The sequence below is a fragment of the Chanos chanos genome, chromosome 10 (genome assembly GCF_902362185.1).
Source record: "Chanos chanos chromosome 10, fChaCha1.1, whole genome shotgun sequence".
NCBI classification, from domain to species: Eukaryota; Metazoa; Chordata; class Actinopteri; order Gonorynchiformes; family Chanidae; genus Chanos; species Chanos chanos.
The window spans coordinates 11,038,139-11,054,384 of NC_044504.1; the positions used below are offsets into that span (position 1 = coordinate 11,038,139).

A 16,246-nucleotide genomic window follows, 5' to 3' on the forward strand; every position below is an offset into this window, starting at 1 on the left:
GTAAAATCTGAACATGTTAACAGAGACATACACTATTTACTAACATGTTGTACGCAACCTGTTCATCTGCAGACTTGTTTACCGATGGATCACAGATGGATAATGGATTGCTTCTGGACAGAGACAGGAGCTCCGAGGCCCAGAGCAGTTTAATGGATCACTGGCTAATGGCCACCTCAAAATGGTGTGAGAAACCAGAAAGAGAATTAAAAAGCCAATGTCAGTTAGTGCAGCTAATCAGTCTTCAGCACGGTGAGCACCTAACTGATTCTGCCTAATGCATTGCAATTGTAGGGTGTAAAAATATGCATAAGGCATACTGAAGAAATAACGCCCAGGAAACAAAACAAACCATATGCATCATAGCTCCAGTCTGAAAGGCACTTAAAACACACACACTTTAATGGGAAACTTAATATTCCATTGAATAATATTGAGTCAGGCCTAGTTATCTGTTCAACTGATTTTAAGATAACAAAGCACACACTAACAGGATTTTAAACATACAATTTCATGAATCCGTTCAAGCAGGAGCTGTGACAAATGCCTCTCATTTGCATGAAATTCAGTTTTAATCAGGAACAGCCATGGTGTGGGTGGTTATCCCCACGAGGCTGCACTCCTAAGGGATTCGGTTCTTACCTGAACAGATCACACCTGAATCAAAGATTCAGAGGCTTATCTGGACCTTGCTGATATTTCTATGGAGTGACTGAATGAAGCTGGACTAAATCATGTATGAATATTATTTATTTACTGTTTTTAAGTGAAATACGGATTTTGATGCAGAGTCTTTTCCTTCTTGAACCCAGTTCGGACATCTCATGGTAGGCTATATAGGATTATTGAATGAGGAGAAAAACACACTATGAAGTGCTGTAATTATTTGGTAAAAGGTTGTTATTGGCTTGTTCATGGTCTTGTAAAATGTATGTGCATAAAAGGCTGAATAACACATCAGGTCTCAAGTCATTTCTTTATTATTCAATGCTTCCTATATTGAATAGACGTTGTTAATCATCAGGTAATGATTATGATCAAGGTGGATGGGTGATGCATCCAACATGAATTTGTTCTTTTTTGTTTGTTTTTTATTTTTTGAAAGACTGAAATGAATCACTTAGCTCTAGTATTCCTTTCTTCACCACAATACATTAAAAAAAACAATGGCTGAATGGATGTAGGCAATTATACTAATCCTACAAACAACTTGACTCATGGAATCATGTGTCTTGAGAGTGTACAAACAGAATGTCATTTAAAGAAAAGTTGAAAAGTCAAGTTGGTTGGGAATGAGTAAAAAGGAAAAATGGTTAAAGTCTTAAAAGATACAGAGTGTGTGTGGTGTGTGTGAGTGTGCAACACAGCCAGCACTGGACTGGAATCTGGGTCACAGTCTTTAACAGAAAAGGGATTTTTGCCAAACATGCAGAAAATCAGCCTGGCAGTCTACAAACAGGTCATCGTGTTTTGTTTAAAAGTGCAAGAGAAAGGGAGAAAGTGGATACTGAACTCTTACTGTCGGAGAGACAGTGGCTGTGGGATGCGTCATTAGAGTTTAATGTAGTGATTGGGCAAAGTCTGATGGTTGCACTACACCTGATCCCAGGAGAAACTGTTACCTTCAACAACCTGATATTTTGAGAAAAGTCAAAAGTCAAAATATCTGAAGGACTCACGAGCACTGGAGTCCAGCATAAATCAATCAGACTGACACACATCGTTCATCAGACTGAAAGTGTGTGTGTGCGTGTGCGTGTGTGTGTGTTATTATTGAGAAGGGCTCAGAAGTGAGTCTGCAGTGTCCTTCCAATTATTGAGGAGGTGCTCAGGACTCAGTCCACAGTCAGTCAGTCAGTGCCCTTCACTGATTTAGTTAAACCTGTCTGCAAACCCCTGTGTGGAGGTGAACTGAAGAGATATCACGGCTATCAGGGCTGAGAGCAGACACATGCGGAAAGTTAGGTAAGGTTAAGAAAAGAAACAAAAATCAGGAAGGGCAAAAGAGAAAGAAAGAAAAGGAGCAAAAGCAGCAAACAGGTAAAAACAACAGAAAGACCAGAAGTACAGAGAGAAACCTGCGGGTAAAAGTGAAAACATAAACAGACAGCAAAAAAGAGATGATAAAAGAGTTCAAAAGGATACAGTTTTGGGCAGAGCAAAGATAATTAGTCTGCAAGTGAACAAAGACAATGTTTATTTGTTTGTCTCTTCTCAAATGATAATTCTAGATAAAGTTTATTTAGTATAAAATTACTTGAGGATTCACTGGGTTTCTGACTTCACACTCATACACATGGTTGCAAAGGGCATCACTTGTTAAATACAAAAAAAAGGAGAAAACAAAATGTAAGCAGTGCTATAATTAAGCACACTTGTAACTGCCATTAAAAGCAAGGTCAAGTATATAACACAGTGACGCTACTGCCCCTGCATACACTGTAGATTAACCTTGGTTAATTAGTTTGGAATTTAATTCAGTATTACAGAGTAGCTCCCATCATAAACCACTGTCTGGAGAACATCAGTATTCATTTTTCTGTGTGTGTATGTCTGTGTGAGTGTGAGTGTGAGTGTGTGTGTGTCCAGGGCTGAGGCATTTTCTGGTAAGAATTTATAGTCAGTCACACACAGAGTCACGCACACAGGCACAGGCATTACAGACAATCAGAGCTTTACAGAAACATTAAGAATGACAGAACACAACAGCCTTAATAAAAAAAATCATTTAGAGAAACCTACACACTGGGAGATGACACCATTATTATTGTATATATCAGAGAGTCAAATAGAGAGTTCAATATTTTTTTTTTTTTTTTTTACACAAAGAGGTCTCAAATCACAAAAAAAAACACAAGTTAATATGCCACAAAGTCTAGTGTGTGTCTGTTTCATCCTACTGTGTGGTCTTGTTAAAAAACAAAAGAGCCAGAAAAAAAAAAAGAAAAAATCTACAGCTACAGTATCTACAGCTCTGGTGGTCACCCTGCTCCAACACGAATGGAACATTCCAGTCTCGGTCTCCTCATGACATTCCATCCCGGACACTGTGATGGGGCTGGCAGAGGTCCTTCCCCTCCCTCAGTCTCACAGCTTGGCTTTGCCGGGCTGCAACTGCAGGTTCTGGAGCTTCATGGCCAGGCCCATGTTTCCTGTGATCTTCAGCTTACCCTGGAAGAAAGCCTAGGACGGAGGCAAAGAAGAAAATGTTGGAACGAAGCACAGAAATGACAGTATCACCATGGTTTGTATGGGTCTGGTCCTTGTGGTTTGGTGGAAAATGTTGTTAACCTAGCGTCTGCACTCCTACTTGACCTACCAGACGGAACTCGGTTTCCCTCCGACACGTCCGTGTCAAAGGTTTGATAATCAGTGGAAGAGCTGACTCAGGGGCACCTGCACTAGGTTAAAATACAAAATTGTCTCCTAAATGGATCTTAGAGGAGTAAAGTTGAGCAAAGCTTGCAGAACAGTCCCCTAAGAGTGATGGTTAATTGTGCAGCAAATAGCTTAATCAGAACTGCTGCCTGCTGAAATAAAACAGCTACCACACTGAAAACTGACTGAAGGTAATGTCATACTGGTACATGGAGGTTTGAGCAAGTGGAAAGTTAAAATTAAAATTTAATGCACCAAGGCATTTTAGGCACATGACCTGAACAAATGAGTGCATTCTGTATACTTTATGTATATGAAATATTTTTTTTTCTTAAATGAACACTTGAGGGTTTATGGCCCTAACAGAACTACAAACCTTGGTCCTTTTCTTTTTGTGACTGTTACCTTGATTGTTCCATGTGTAAGAAAAATAACGGTAATTAAGAAAAAAAAGGAGAAGAAAAAACACACTGCTTCGCCCTGAAAAGATGTTACAAGCGTGTAATACTCTGACTGCTTTATGTGTGTTTTCGAAGGTCAGGTAAGAACCTTTTCAGAAAACAGCTTTAAGCAATTATGAGTCATCACATTGATGACTCACAATCAAAGTGGTGAAGAGCTGTGCCTGTTCCCTGGATTAAAACAACTGCTGAAGGACAGTCACTGGACCTTCTGACGCAACGAGATAAATTAAATTTTACTGGGTCAGTGGGTCCATTAACATCCCCAGAAACTTACAGATGTGAGGCAATTTTTGGATAGAGTCACAGTACAGACACAAAAGGATGAGTCTGATGCCTCCACTATTTTAGACAGTAGGAGTGTCAGACGGCTACACTTAGTGACCGTAATATGTTCAGTAATAGAAAATGAGATATTTAGCTCTTTCCTAAGAGAGCGTTGCACTGTGACAGAAGTTACTTTCGTTCGTACTCTCGCCTCTGTAGTAATGGGTTTTCCAAACGCGCTGGAGGATTGACAAACAGGTCTAAAATCTAAATGAACAAACACAACATTCTGTGAAGCAAATCTGAGTTCATATAGCAAGTGCAGGAGGGTAAAAAGCGGGATTAGCGCTCTCTTTCTCTATCACTCGCCCTGAAAGTGGGACAGACAGGACCACAGCAGTTTAACAGTAAAAGCAGAGGAGGTGGTTTGTGCACTGCAGAGCAGCAGGCCACGGATAAAGAGGGGAAGAGGAGATGGTGCATCTGAAAATTATGGGAGGGTGACATCATAATCGTGACAGAAATACAAACATGGCGACTGTATCAAAAGCTTTATTTGTCTGAGAGGGCAAGATGATTTCGTGCTCAGTAACTTCACAGAGATAAAAACCCACTAATAATTTTTACAAAGAGACTGTGCTTAAGTGTTTTAGACACTGACCTCCAAATGCAATATTACAAAAAAAAAAAGAAAAAGAAAAAAAAAACGCTGTCCTTTTATTTTCTTTTACTGTTTTTATCATGAAAACACATTTAATTGGATATGAAATATGTTTTAGAATAAAGCTCACTGTTGTCAGTACACACTTTTTTGACTTCACTGCACTTAATGCACTTCTTTGCATTAACATGCTGACATTCCCCAAGTAAATGAAGCCAAAAATATATTTGCCTAGGATTTTTTTTTTTCCTCCTCCACTTTTTTGTACCTGATGCTATTACTATACAATATACACCTGTAAAACATAAAAGACTGTTGGAAGAAAAAAGAACCCTCTGAAACTCTCAGGTTTACACTTTGACATCGACCCCGTTTCCAAGCCTACACAGACAAATGGAAACGCACTGCAGACATGCTAACCGTATTTTTCATGTAATTTCTTATGTAATATCTTGTGATAATGATGTGTCCCACTTCACAGGAACAACAACAAAAAAAAAAAGGGTAATAGGATTATAAAGCCCTTTTTATGACACCCAGTCTGGGTCCATTAGGACCTATCTAAATCTGTGTGTTTCTGTTTCCAGTTCCCTTATAGATGACAAACATGTTTTCACAGTAGGAGAGTGTTTCACAGAGAACTGCCATTGTGAGAAGAGCCTGAGATATGATTCTGCTCACTCACAGCTTCACACTCAGCTGAGCCAAAAGAATCGGTGTTCAGGGCAGATGGTATAATAGGAATGGTTCAAGATATGTCTGCTTTTGCCAAAATTTTCAACTCCTAGAATGTGTGCAGATATTAATGATCTGTAACCTGCACCTCTGTTTGACCATGAAATAGTCTTAAAGTGAAAACTTGTCCAAGCTGAGGTCTCTGGTGGTCAAAGGAGAAACTCACTGTCTGAGGATTCATTTTCCCTGTCATCAAAGCCAGCAGGTCAGCATCTGTCATGGCAATGGTACAGTCAGCTTTCTTGGCTGGAGAAAAAAGAAAGACAATAAAAGAAGGAAATAGAGTGTGGCATAAAGAGGAGAAAGAGAGAGAAAAGAAAGAGGGTAAAAGAAATATGGAACAACAGAGAGAGAAGGGATAAAGATGTACAATGTATATATATGCGTGTGTGTGTGTGTGTGTGTGTGTTTTATTTGATTGTATTTTTTTTTTTTGCTTTTTTTTGGGGGGGGGGGCATCAGAAACAAACATAAGAATTAAGAGGGAGAAAAAGATTATTCTCACCCTCTTGTCAGCACACAGGTATCTCTGACCTAATCAATGAGTACTGAAATATCCTCAGTCAATGCACTCAAATGTCAAACTGACCCGTTTGTACCTTTTATGTCTAATCCTACATACAGGCAGGCAAAAATAACACCAGGACTTAGACTAAACTGAAATAAGATGGAGAAGACTATTCATAAAATACTCAAACACAAACACACATACAAAACACAAAAACACATACGCACGAACACACACACGCACGCATCAAAATCTGAAAAACTCTGTTGCTCTATTAAAACAAAGCCGAGGTGGTCTTCGCTTCTGTTTGGGGAAAAAAAAGCATAACTCATCTAACTAGGGCATCAGCAGATCTCTGTACTTACATTCATTTTTAAAATGGAAGGTGATGCATAGTAGTTGCATTTGAATTTTCTTTAAACTCTTAATGAAAAATGAGCGTACCAGACACAGAGGGATGGAAGAAATGAGTCAGTTCTTTGTCTGTTCAAGTGAGACTAGATTCTCTGGTTACGATGAGAAAAACTTGATCCCACTCGATTCCACTATTCATTCTGTCCTCAAAGTGAAACTCACATTAACAAATGGTATTCCTAACAGCCCTAAATTGAACTTGTGAATACCCCTATTGAATAAAGGCGTGCACACACACGCACACAAGCACACACACACACCTGTGTCATTATGAACACTGCCCTTGCCGTTCTTCACATCCACGATCCAGGTGGCCTCTTTCCCTTCTGGCCCGTCTTTCACTTTGAACGCAAAAACTCCTCCAATCTTCTTCACAAACTGCTCTCCATCCTGCACAACAAAACAGGCAATACACTGTGTGTTGACTCCCCAAAAGCTACTGCATTAAGGACAGTAGCTCTGAGCTCTGTGCTCTGCCCTAATCTGCTCTGCTATTGTATTGGTTCTTGTAATGACATACAGTCATAACGGGGTTGAAATGACTATGCTGTGGAACAAAAATCTATCACTGAAATACACAGGGAATTAAAACATCATGGTGCTGGTATAAACAAGGTGACAGCCAGGCTTGGGATTCAGAACTGAACTGAGAATTGACGATTCATTCCTATTGAGAATTTGGGGATTTGAAGTCAGAACTGACACAAGTCTGGAGGTTGTAGAATCAGAATGACAGCAAATGGAATTCAATCAGATTGAATTCTAAAACACTGTTTGTTAATAACCCACTTTTCCATTTTAAAAGTTGATTTTTTGAATCATAGTAAATGAGTAAATCCCCATGAAGTTGAGTTACACTCAGTTTCTTGAAATTCTATTTTGTCATACTGAACTGGGATTACTTCATGAATTGACCCCATTCCTTGGGATAACATCAATGATGGCAAACATAGAAACGTAACCAAAACACATAAAACTGTGATACATAAAGATGAAAATCGACATCTCAACATATTACTACTTAAAGCTTCGCAAAGAAAGCGTTACGTTGCACACATCTCTTGGACCGATCTTACCTCATTTGCTTTTAACATATTTCAAAGGTTAATCACATTCAGAGGGAAACAAAGTGTCAGAGTAACTAGAGACATAAACTTGGTTCTCTTAATAGGAAACAGATCGCTCCACGTTGCTGCCAAGGTTACGGCAGAGACGCAGCGGATGGTAGAAAAGTAGGACAAGAAACTTGTCTCACAATGACACAGTTCAATTCAGGATATTTCGGTCCTTTATGACAAAAACAATTATCATTATATCCTGTAAATTAACATTGATACTAATCTGATTAATATTCAAGTACACTCAACTTGTCTTTCTCAATGCTAACACGGAGTAATTTTACTGGAACTTAGGCAGCAGCTCCGCCTTGAACCAGTACCTTGTCTTTTCTTGCCAGAGTCTCCCCAGTTGATATTAAAATCCTGGATAAGTATCAGAAACAGGCTGGCTAAATGTGACTTTTTGGTAGACTCTGGAGATGACGTTATTATACTTGAGCCAGATATTTCAAATGTGTTCAAAAGGCATTGAGGAGAGAACCAAGGGCGGGCTCAGCATAAATAAATTACTAGAATAGCATCTTAAAAATTCAGCTTGTGGAAGGCCAAGGTTTTCATTGGACATAAACTTTTAAATATGATCATAAACATGAAAAGTTCAAATTTTGGAGTATCAAATAAACTCTTAAAAAGAATATGACAAAACATGTCACTGTTTGTATTTCAAATTAAATTATTGCTTAATAATTCACTACAATTTAATTTGCTAGATTTATGGCTAGCCACTTACACACAGATTCATGTCTTTTTGCCATTTTAAGTCAGTTTGAAATCCTTTTTGTATGCTGCTGACTCTATGACTGTTGTTCTACAGATTAAACTCAGAGGTTTAGGATTTACATTTCTCTACTGCTGGACTACATAGTTTGACTATTTGAAACTGGATTATATATTTTCATATTGGATCATTCAATACTTTATGCATTTTAAGAAGGAATGGTCTGCCAACCTATGCCTCGCCCAAATTAGCAGACAATTTTGCCAAAACAACCTTAATCATCTTCTTCAACATCGTCTTCCTCTGGCCAGCAGATGCTACTAATATACGTCTTTGCTTCTCAAAGCAGAAAATGTGCCTGGTACAACGCCAGGAGACACAGACTCATGGCTAAAAAATGCTCCCAAGGCTTGGTGTGATGGCCAGTGTGATGACTGGTATGTTGCTGGATTTTTTTTTCTTTATTGTGCTACTGTCATAAATCCCAAGCTGTGTAAAAATTAAGCCTGGGATTCAAATGCAGGCAAAAGCATTTCACAGCATAATCACTGTGGCTACTAACCGGGTCATGATAAGAGATTGATGTATAGATAGATAGACAGACAGAAAAAGAGAGAGAGATGGTAGCCATAGCAAGATAGTCAAAGCTGCAATCAAAGACAGACAAAGAAAGACTACATTGTAGAACATCTTGTCATCAAATCCGGTGAAGAAAATTGTTTTTATGGCTGAAATCTTGCCCCAGAAATAAGGCGAGAGAGGTGAATGTTTCCAAACTCTTTAGAGGGCCTGTACGGAGACAGTACATGCCAGCCACTTATAAAACACATTATGATGTAGCCTGTAGCGGTTCATCTTTGATCTCATTCAAACAAGCTTCCAATTATTGGACTTAGTGTATTGCAGGGGCACCAAAAACCCAGTCCTGATGAGTTAGTATTTTGTTGGTTTTCGTATCATGCAGGTACTGTGCTACCACATTAGCTATGGAGCACAAACACCTGACATGCCTGTACAAGCCTCTATTAACCATCCAGGAGCAGGTCAGGGCACCCCTAATCTACTCAGATCAACAATCTAGGGAAAAATATAGTAATTATTAATAAAGCAAACTTCTGCTTCTAAACATCATGTAACTTATAAAGACTAAAACTGTGTGATTTAATATTTCTTTAATAACAACAGCAAAAAAAAAAAGTTCTGTACCTCCTGCAGCTTCTTGTCAATCTCCTGGAAGACTGCATGTGCTTTGAAGCCCTCCAGGCCAGAAGAGGCACTGGTGAGTAGTGCATGGATACACTGAGGACTGGAAGGGAGGGTAAAATAAATTAAACTGGTGAGTTAATGAGGCACACAAATGCATGGATGGACCTATTTTGACAACTGCAGCCCTGTGCATAAAAAGTCAATGCAATTTTTCTGATACATCTCAGTACACCAATATTTAGTAATGTTTTCTGTAGCTTACATTTTAAAATGAGGGCAGTGTAGCCTAAACGTCTGGATGAGAACACTGAAAATAGCTTTACATTCTAGGGACCAACCCTCCAAAATCCTGACCTGTCATGCTCTTTGTGAGAACCAGTGAGATCAGGATCGACAAGATTATACATCATCCCGCACTGGTAAGGATAAGCCTAGAGATGTGTATTACAAAGCCGGCTTCATGGGTCAGCAAGCTAACGTCCAATTTAAAACAGCCTTACACCTGTCATGAAGACGGCTAACTTTTTAATTGGGTTTTATGACTTATGGCTACATGCTCCATATCTAAGATGCTCAGGAGCAGGTTCAGTTCATCTTGTCTGAGCACAGGTAAAACCCTGCACTAAACCAAGACCCTACAAGACCTGGCAGAACCCTTTTTTAAAAGCTCTAAAGAACTCTGTACTCACCTAACAAGGTGCTTGAAATGAACTATTTGAAAAAAGGGGGATTGCACAGCCTACATAAATACAGCAGTCAAAAGAAGAATCAATATGTGCAGTTTGATGAAGACAACTGTTGTTCTCTAATTATAACTTTAAAATTTTGTGCAGCCTTATCCATCCTCATTTAATTCAATACCATGTCTGCGAGGTTTGTATATTAAATATGGCACAGTACGGTCATGGAATTTATGAGTGGATGAAGAGGTCCTTTCACTCCTTGTTTTCATGTTCTCTCTGAACTGCTGTAATTAAAGTACTTGTTAGTCTCTTAAGTCTAAATGTGAGACCTACACAAAGCATGCAGTATGTTATCTTTTAAAATATTGCTTTATGTAACATGTTTATCTGCTGCCAGAATACCAAAAGTTGGGGTTAACAGAGAGAATTATTAGGTTTATCAGAGAATTAATTAGGTCTATCAGAGCAATAACGTTACTTAAATAAGAACATGATTTATGAGGTGAATCATCATGGCTATTGATTAGATTTATTTCTACATGGCATATTCTTGTTTAATAAGCTATGTGCAGTCTTTACATATGATTATGTAGCTAATCATTCTAGAGGAATGTGCTTGAAGATAGCCTCATTGGAACTTATAAACTCTAGCATTTCTCTCCACACATCTTAGCCTAGGCATCCATGACTGTATTACTTTTTAGCAGTAGTTCTGAATTTCTCAAAACTCTGTATAATGACAGAGTATAATTGCTCCTTGTAGACTAGATAGAACCCCCTTGTTTTCTCTATATATTGCATTATGCATGATAGGTCCAGCCCTTTAACACGAATGTGCACCATTATGAAATGAAAAACTTTGGATTGACTGCTCTTCCTATCAACACGCATTGTGACATTGATTAAGCCCAAAAATGAATGTTTGGGTTAGTGATGTCAACTACCTCCTAGAAACACAGACTACGTTTAGACTTTCTTCATGACATAACCCCGGGTTTCACAATGTCTAAACATCACTGTTCAAGATTGTGTAAACACAAGGGGGGAAAAAAAACATAATTTAGAAAAACCTGTAGTGAACATTTCTGAAAAGCTCCCCTATAATTGGCCACAAAAGAAACTCTTAAAGCCAATAAAGAAAACAGAGAGAGAAACCATCTAATCCTCAACCATGCAGGAGCTTATGTTTAATATCCATCTCTGTCTTACATGAGGGTTTGTTTTGATTTCACTCTGACAGTTCACAGAAACACTCCAGACACCTGATGCCAAAAAAAAGGAGTAAATTAAAAATCTGGTTTCTCTCTAAGGCAGACACAAAGGTGAAGACAGAGCTTGTTTAACTGACCCAGAGATAACCTAATAGATACTCAAAAGCACAGACTTTTCAGCACAGTGTTCCTCAACATCAATTAGGCCTGCCGTAACTAAGCTGGAACCAAGCTTACACCACGTAATGAAAATAACAGGATAACTCAAATGTTCAACACAACTGATCACAATGAAATTCAAAAGTTTTTTTTAAAAAATGCAATATTCACAAGGGTTCTTACAAGGAGATCCTACATCAGTTTTTGAGTTATGAATTTTGCCAAGTTTAGAGTGATTTGTGGAAGTTTGTGGCCAAAGATGCAATTAAGAGTAGACATGCAAAATGAAAAAGAAGAAGAACTTTGTCACACATACACTGAGCTGTGAAACACAGCATTTAACCCATCCTAACACCAGTGAGAACACACACTAGAGCAGTGGGACACACACTATGAGCTAGGAACAGTGGGCAGCCACCGCCGCCACCCAGGGACCAACTCCAGGTCTTTTTGCCAGTGCCTGACAGGAGTACTAATCCTACCATACATGTCTTTGTGGTGGGAGGAAACCCACGGAAATATGGGAAGGGGTGGGGGCATGCAAACTCCACAGAGAAAGGACCCGGGACGGCCAGGATTCATGAGGCCTAAGGATTTTGTGAGGGAACAGTGCTAACCACTGAGCCACCGTGGATCTAGGGGTTGCGTTGAACTTACCACAGCAGTCGAAAGTAACTACAAAATACAATATCTGAGTATTAGCATCACGCAGAATAGGATACATAACACAATTTCCTATGTACTCATGGACTGCGTCATTAAAGAGAGCTGCGTCAGCTTTCAATCGTCATTAAAGAAAGCTGTAATCACAGTGCTAAAGACACAGTAGGTGAGCACGGCTTCTAGTACTAGTTACAAAGAAACTTTTCAAAGTTCGGTTGCACTATATGTGGGGATTAAGCTTGTGGTTTAAGAATATAGCATCAATGTTTCACCTTATTACACTCATTTTGTGACTGATTGACTGACTCCTATCACCTGTAACAGGTCTAGCCAGGAAATACATTTCACTCACACAAAATTTCCCCTCAGCCATTATGAGCAGAAAACCTGTTTGTCCGCTGTGTGGAATATGCTCTGCTAAACAACAGGGGTAAAGCTTTCAGTGATTAGTAGCGACACTGGAGTGCACAAACCGAAAAGACCAGATTTGATGTCTGATCCACAAAGCCAAAACATCAGAGTGCTGAGCTTGAACTTTGGTTTATCAACATCACCGATTGTTAAACGGTGGACGACTTAATGAACGAATGATTGGTGCATATTTAAATACTCTGAGCAAAATCTGACAATGTTACTAGTTTCACAAACAGTTAATGTTTTAGTCCAACCGGACCACAACTTATCGCTTTGATTCCGCACTTTGTTTATACCACCCTTATGTAAACCCTACGCAGAAACAGGCCTCGGCATTTAACACCCACCTCTAATTGCCAATTTAAAAAAAGAAACTAAGGCTACCCGTTTTATGTAAACCCTTACACACGGCCCCTCAGACTAGTCATGGCGTACACTGTGAAGAAGCAAAGTACGCCGAGTACTCCCGTCCCATACTTGCCTGAGAAATCACTTTAAATGTTCTGCACTCTTAACTCTTTTTCTCATGAAGTTTTTATTTGCACAAGTATGAAACAACTACATTCTGCCTGTCTCATTTACGGACAACTGGCGGAGTTATATCACAGTAGCACTGGCAAGAATGTGTCCGTGTTACATGTTACAGCTAATCTACGTTCACATTTCAGTCGTTAAAATAAGGTATGATTGTGGCAAGCGAACTAGCACGATATGACCTGGAAATAAACAAACTGAGCACGCAATACTCATCTAAACAGACTGCTGTTTCTTGGCCAACTTTAGGTATTGTCTTTTGTGTCTATGCATGCTGTTATGTCACACAGAAGAGCCATGTTCTGAATGTGGATGACCTTAAAACTTTAAATGAATAACAGAGTGTTGATCGTGGCATTTGAATAACCATACTAACTATTATTCTCACCTCGAGGCCTGCTGTACGCGCATTTTGAAGAATGTATCAAATAGTGGTTTTAAAATGCCGAGGCACTTAGTTAATTCAGTAGATCGATGCTGCACGACTCGGCAACTACACGGTACACAGCCGCTTCCTGGTATTTCTGTAGTCTTACCAGACCAAAGTTGTCAAATACCGAGACGGAGCTGCATTGATTTCAAAGCACCAGAGACACCTAATATCAATAGCATAATGATATTCACCATTTATTCACCTGACGTAAACGATAGTGCTCCAGACTTTTGCAGTTTTCCTGAAGAATTTGACAGGTCAAATCTGTAAGCACCTCACATAATAAAGAATATATATATATATATATATATATATATATATATATATATAAAACGATTATATGAAGAAGGTTGACCAGGCGCTCACCTGGGACTGCTGACCTTGTTACCGAAAACTTATAGATACCAGCAGAGTGCGAATCATACAATGACAATCTGGCGGGGGGTCAACTTTTTCTCCATGGCTATATACCATAGCATATATAAATGTTTCGACCCCCCCCCCCCCCCCCCCTTTATCCCCAACTGTTGTTTTTTTACCTCTTTTGGGTGGGTCCAAGTCTTACGGGGTTCATACCCTATCAACCCCCCCACCGGTAATTCGCACCCTGGATACCAGGATTATCTTTTTCTGACTGGATTTTTCACACGTTGGTATTTGCAGTTACAACACTCTTCAAGTGAGCCTCAAACACTTTAACATAGGATATTACATACATACTGTAAATTATCTGTAAACAATTCAAGAGGCATCTTAAAACTTACAGGCTTTTACGAGAATCTTACTGTCTAGTTATAATTTTGTCTAATTTTTGTTGATGTCTAATTTATCCCATTAACTTAATTTTATGCCCAGGGCAGCAATGATAAGAACAACATTCAGCTACAAATGAATCCGGGCTGTGTGTGTGACTCAGAGAGAGAGAGAGAGAGAATGACCATGTTTCACCATCCTGCACTGTGGTGGGGACAAACAGTTGAAAATCTCATCAGTCTAATGGAATGAGTGAACTATCACCCTCTTAAGCCTCTCCCTCCAGCCTGGAACCACACACTGTAACAACGACTCAGCCAACGCCAGCAGGGGGAGAGAGGAGCAGGATGTAGATGTGACAAGGGTTAATAGATCACAGAGGATTTCAGGGTAATGTATCAACACTGAGTTTGGCTTGATTACTCTAACATCCAGCAGAAAGGTGAGATGTCAAACTGCACAAATGTAAATGCAATATTTTCACCATGCCTGCAGAGCCCACTCATAAAGGAAACACCTCCACACCACAGCTCTCTCATAAAGGAAAGACTTCCACGGCACAGTTCTCTCATAAAGGAAAGCTTGTACTGCCCTCTGCATGCAGTCCAGTCTCTGACTGATGATAGGGACCAGCGAGTAGATATTTGCTAATATCAGTGGTTCTTAACCCTTTTTGTGCTGTGAATATTACAAAAAATAATATTGTTACATGGCTTTTTAGTCAGATTCATGCCCCCCTTTTTCTGTGCTCCCCCCCCCTCCCTTTTTTCTCTTTCTCTCTCTAAATGTCCTAAGGACCACATTGACTGTTATTTGCTGAATCTGTTGAGAATTATATTTTAGCATATTACTCCTACTATCTAAGGTCATATAGCCACACCACTGTGACATATCTCTTGTGAAATATCACACAAGTCTCATGCACCCCTCACTGTTTGAGTTACAAGTGTGTGAATCAGATGTAGCCAGGTAAAAAAGTTGTTTCAACACTCATGAGTTTCCTTGTACATCATGTGGGTGCCACTGGATTTCTAATGCTCTCAGTTTTTGACTACTGTATGCGAAGCACATAACACATATTTTTATAATGCTGGTGGTAACTGACATAATATTCTGTCTGAGGTTCTGAAGCATTTTATACAGAAATCATGTTTTCCCAAAACACATTTCCCTTGCCTGTAAAGCAGTCTATTGCAGCAGGGAAAAAAACCCCACTGTAAAGCTGATAATCACAGGCCCACTGTATGGTACTGTGTTGGCACATCCTGCTACAAAGGCGATTCAGGCGTCAGTATCTGTACAATTTCTGAAATGTAATTTGATGTAGATGTGAGGCTGCAGAAGTTGCTGTTTGTGCTAAATTTAGCTGAAAATGCTAATTTCTGTTTTTCCAAGTCATTGGCACAAGTTTCATACTGCTGTATGGAAGCCATTCATCAGCCATATGCATCTCCTCTGTGCCACCGTAACTACCCAGGGTTCCTCATTGGCTCAATGTAGCCTGTCAGTCAGTCAAGCAATAGTTAGCAGAGGAGTACCTTGGGCAGAGCAAGAGGTAGATAAAAGAGAACAAGAGAACAGGCCAGAAAGAGCACAACACATAAAGCAATAACACTACCCACAAAATCTTGAATGCACCGGTGTTTATAGGAGATTTGCTGTTCAGCAGGTGATGAAGCACCTTTCCTGCAATGTGTGCCGAAACAGTGTGCTGTCTGCTGCTGTACCAGCATCTTTTTCCGAAAGTTACCACCTGTTGACCTTGAGGAAGAATGGAGGCCTGATGATTCCATCCATATGTACTGTCAAGGTGATCCACTCAACAGAGCGCTGCATTTGACAAACCACAAATATTTCATCAGCAGCTCATCAATGCAGTGTTTCCCTTGTCAACCACATGGTCCAGTCCAACATAGGTTCAGAGGATGTG

General features: G+C 39.5%; 1 protein-coding gene across 1 annotated transcript; it reads right to left on the reverse strand.

Moving 5' to 3' along the window:
- Positions 1 to 2,901: 2,901 nt before the first annotated feature.
- Positions 2,902 to 13,623, reverse strand: scp2b (sterol carrier protein 2b). Its single transcript, XM_030787059.1, has 5 exons — positions 13,519 to 13,623; positions 9,467 to 9,566; positions 6,685 to 6,814; positions 5,669 to 5,748; positions 2,902 to 3,183 (listed from the first exon to the last, which is right to left on the reverse strand). Exons 1-5 carry the CDS (start codon positions 13,539 to 13,541, stop codon positions 3,088 to 3,090), a joined length of 429 nt encoding a protein of 142 aa, XP_030642919.1. The 5' UTR covers positions 13,542 to 13,623; the 3' UTR covers positions 2,902 to 3,087.
- Positions 13,624 to 16,246: the final 2,623 nt, after the last annotated feature.

Excerpts from the sequence above, each read along its gene's own strand:
- scp2b (XM_030787059.1), bottom strand. The coding sequence starts at position 13,541 with ATGCGCGTACAGCAGGCCTCGAG. Across the intron at positions 9,567-13,518 it reads CGCGTACAGCAGGCCTCGAG|TCCTCAGTGTATCCATGCAC; the intron begins GTGAGAATAATA and ends CCTCCCTTCCAG. Across the intron at positions 3,184-5,668 it reads GGAAAATGAATCCTCAGACA|GCTTTCTTCCAGGGTAAGCT; the intron begins GTGAGTTTCTCC and ends CCTCCGTCCTAG.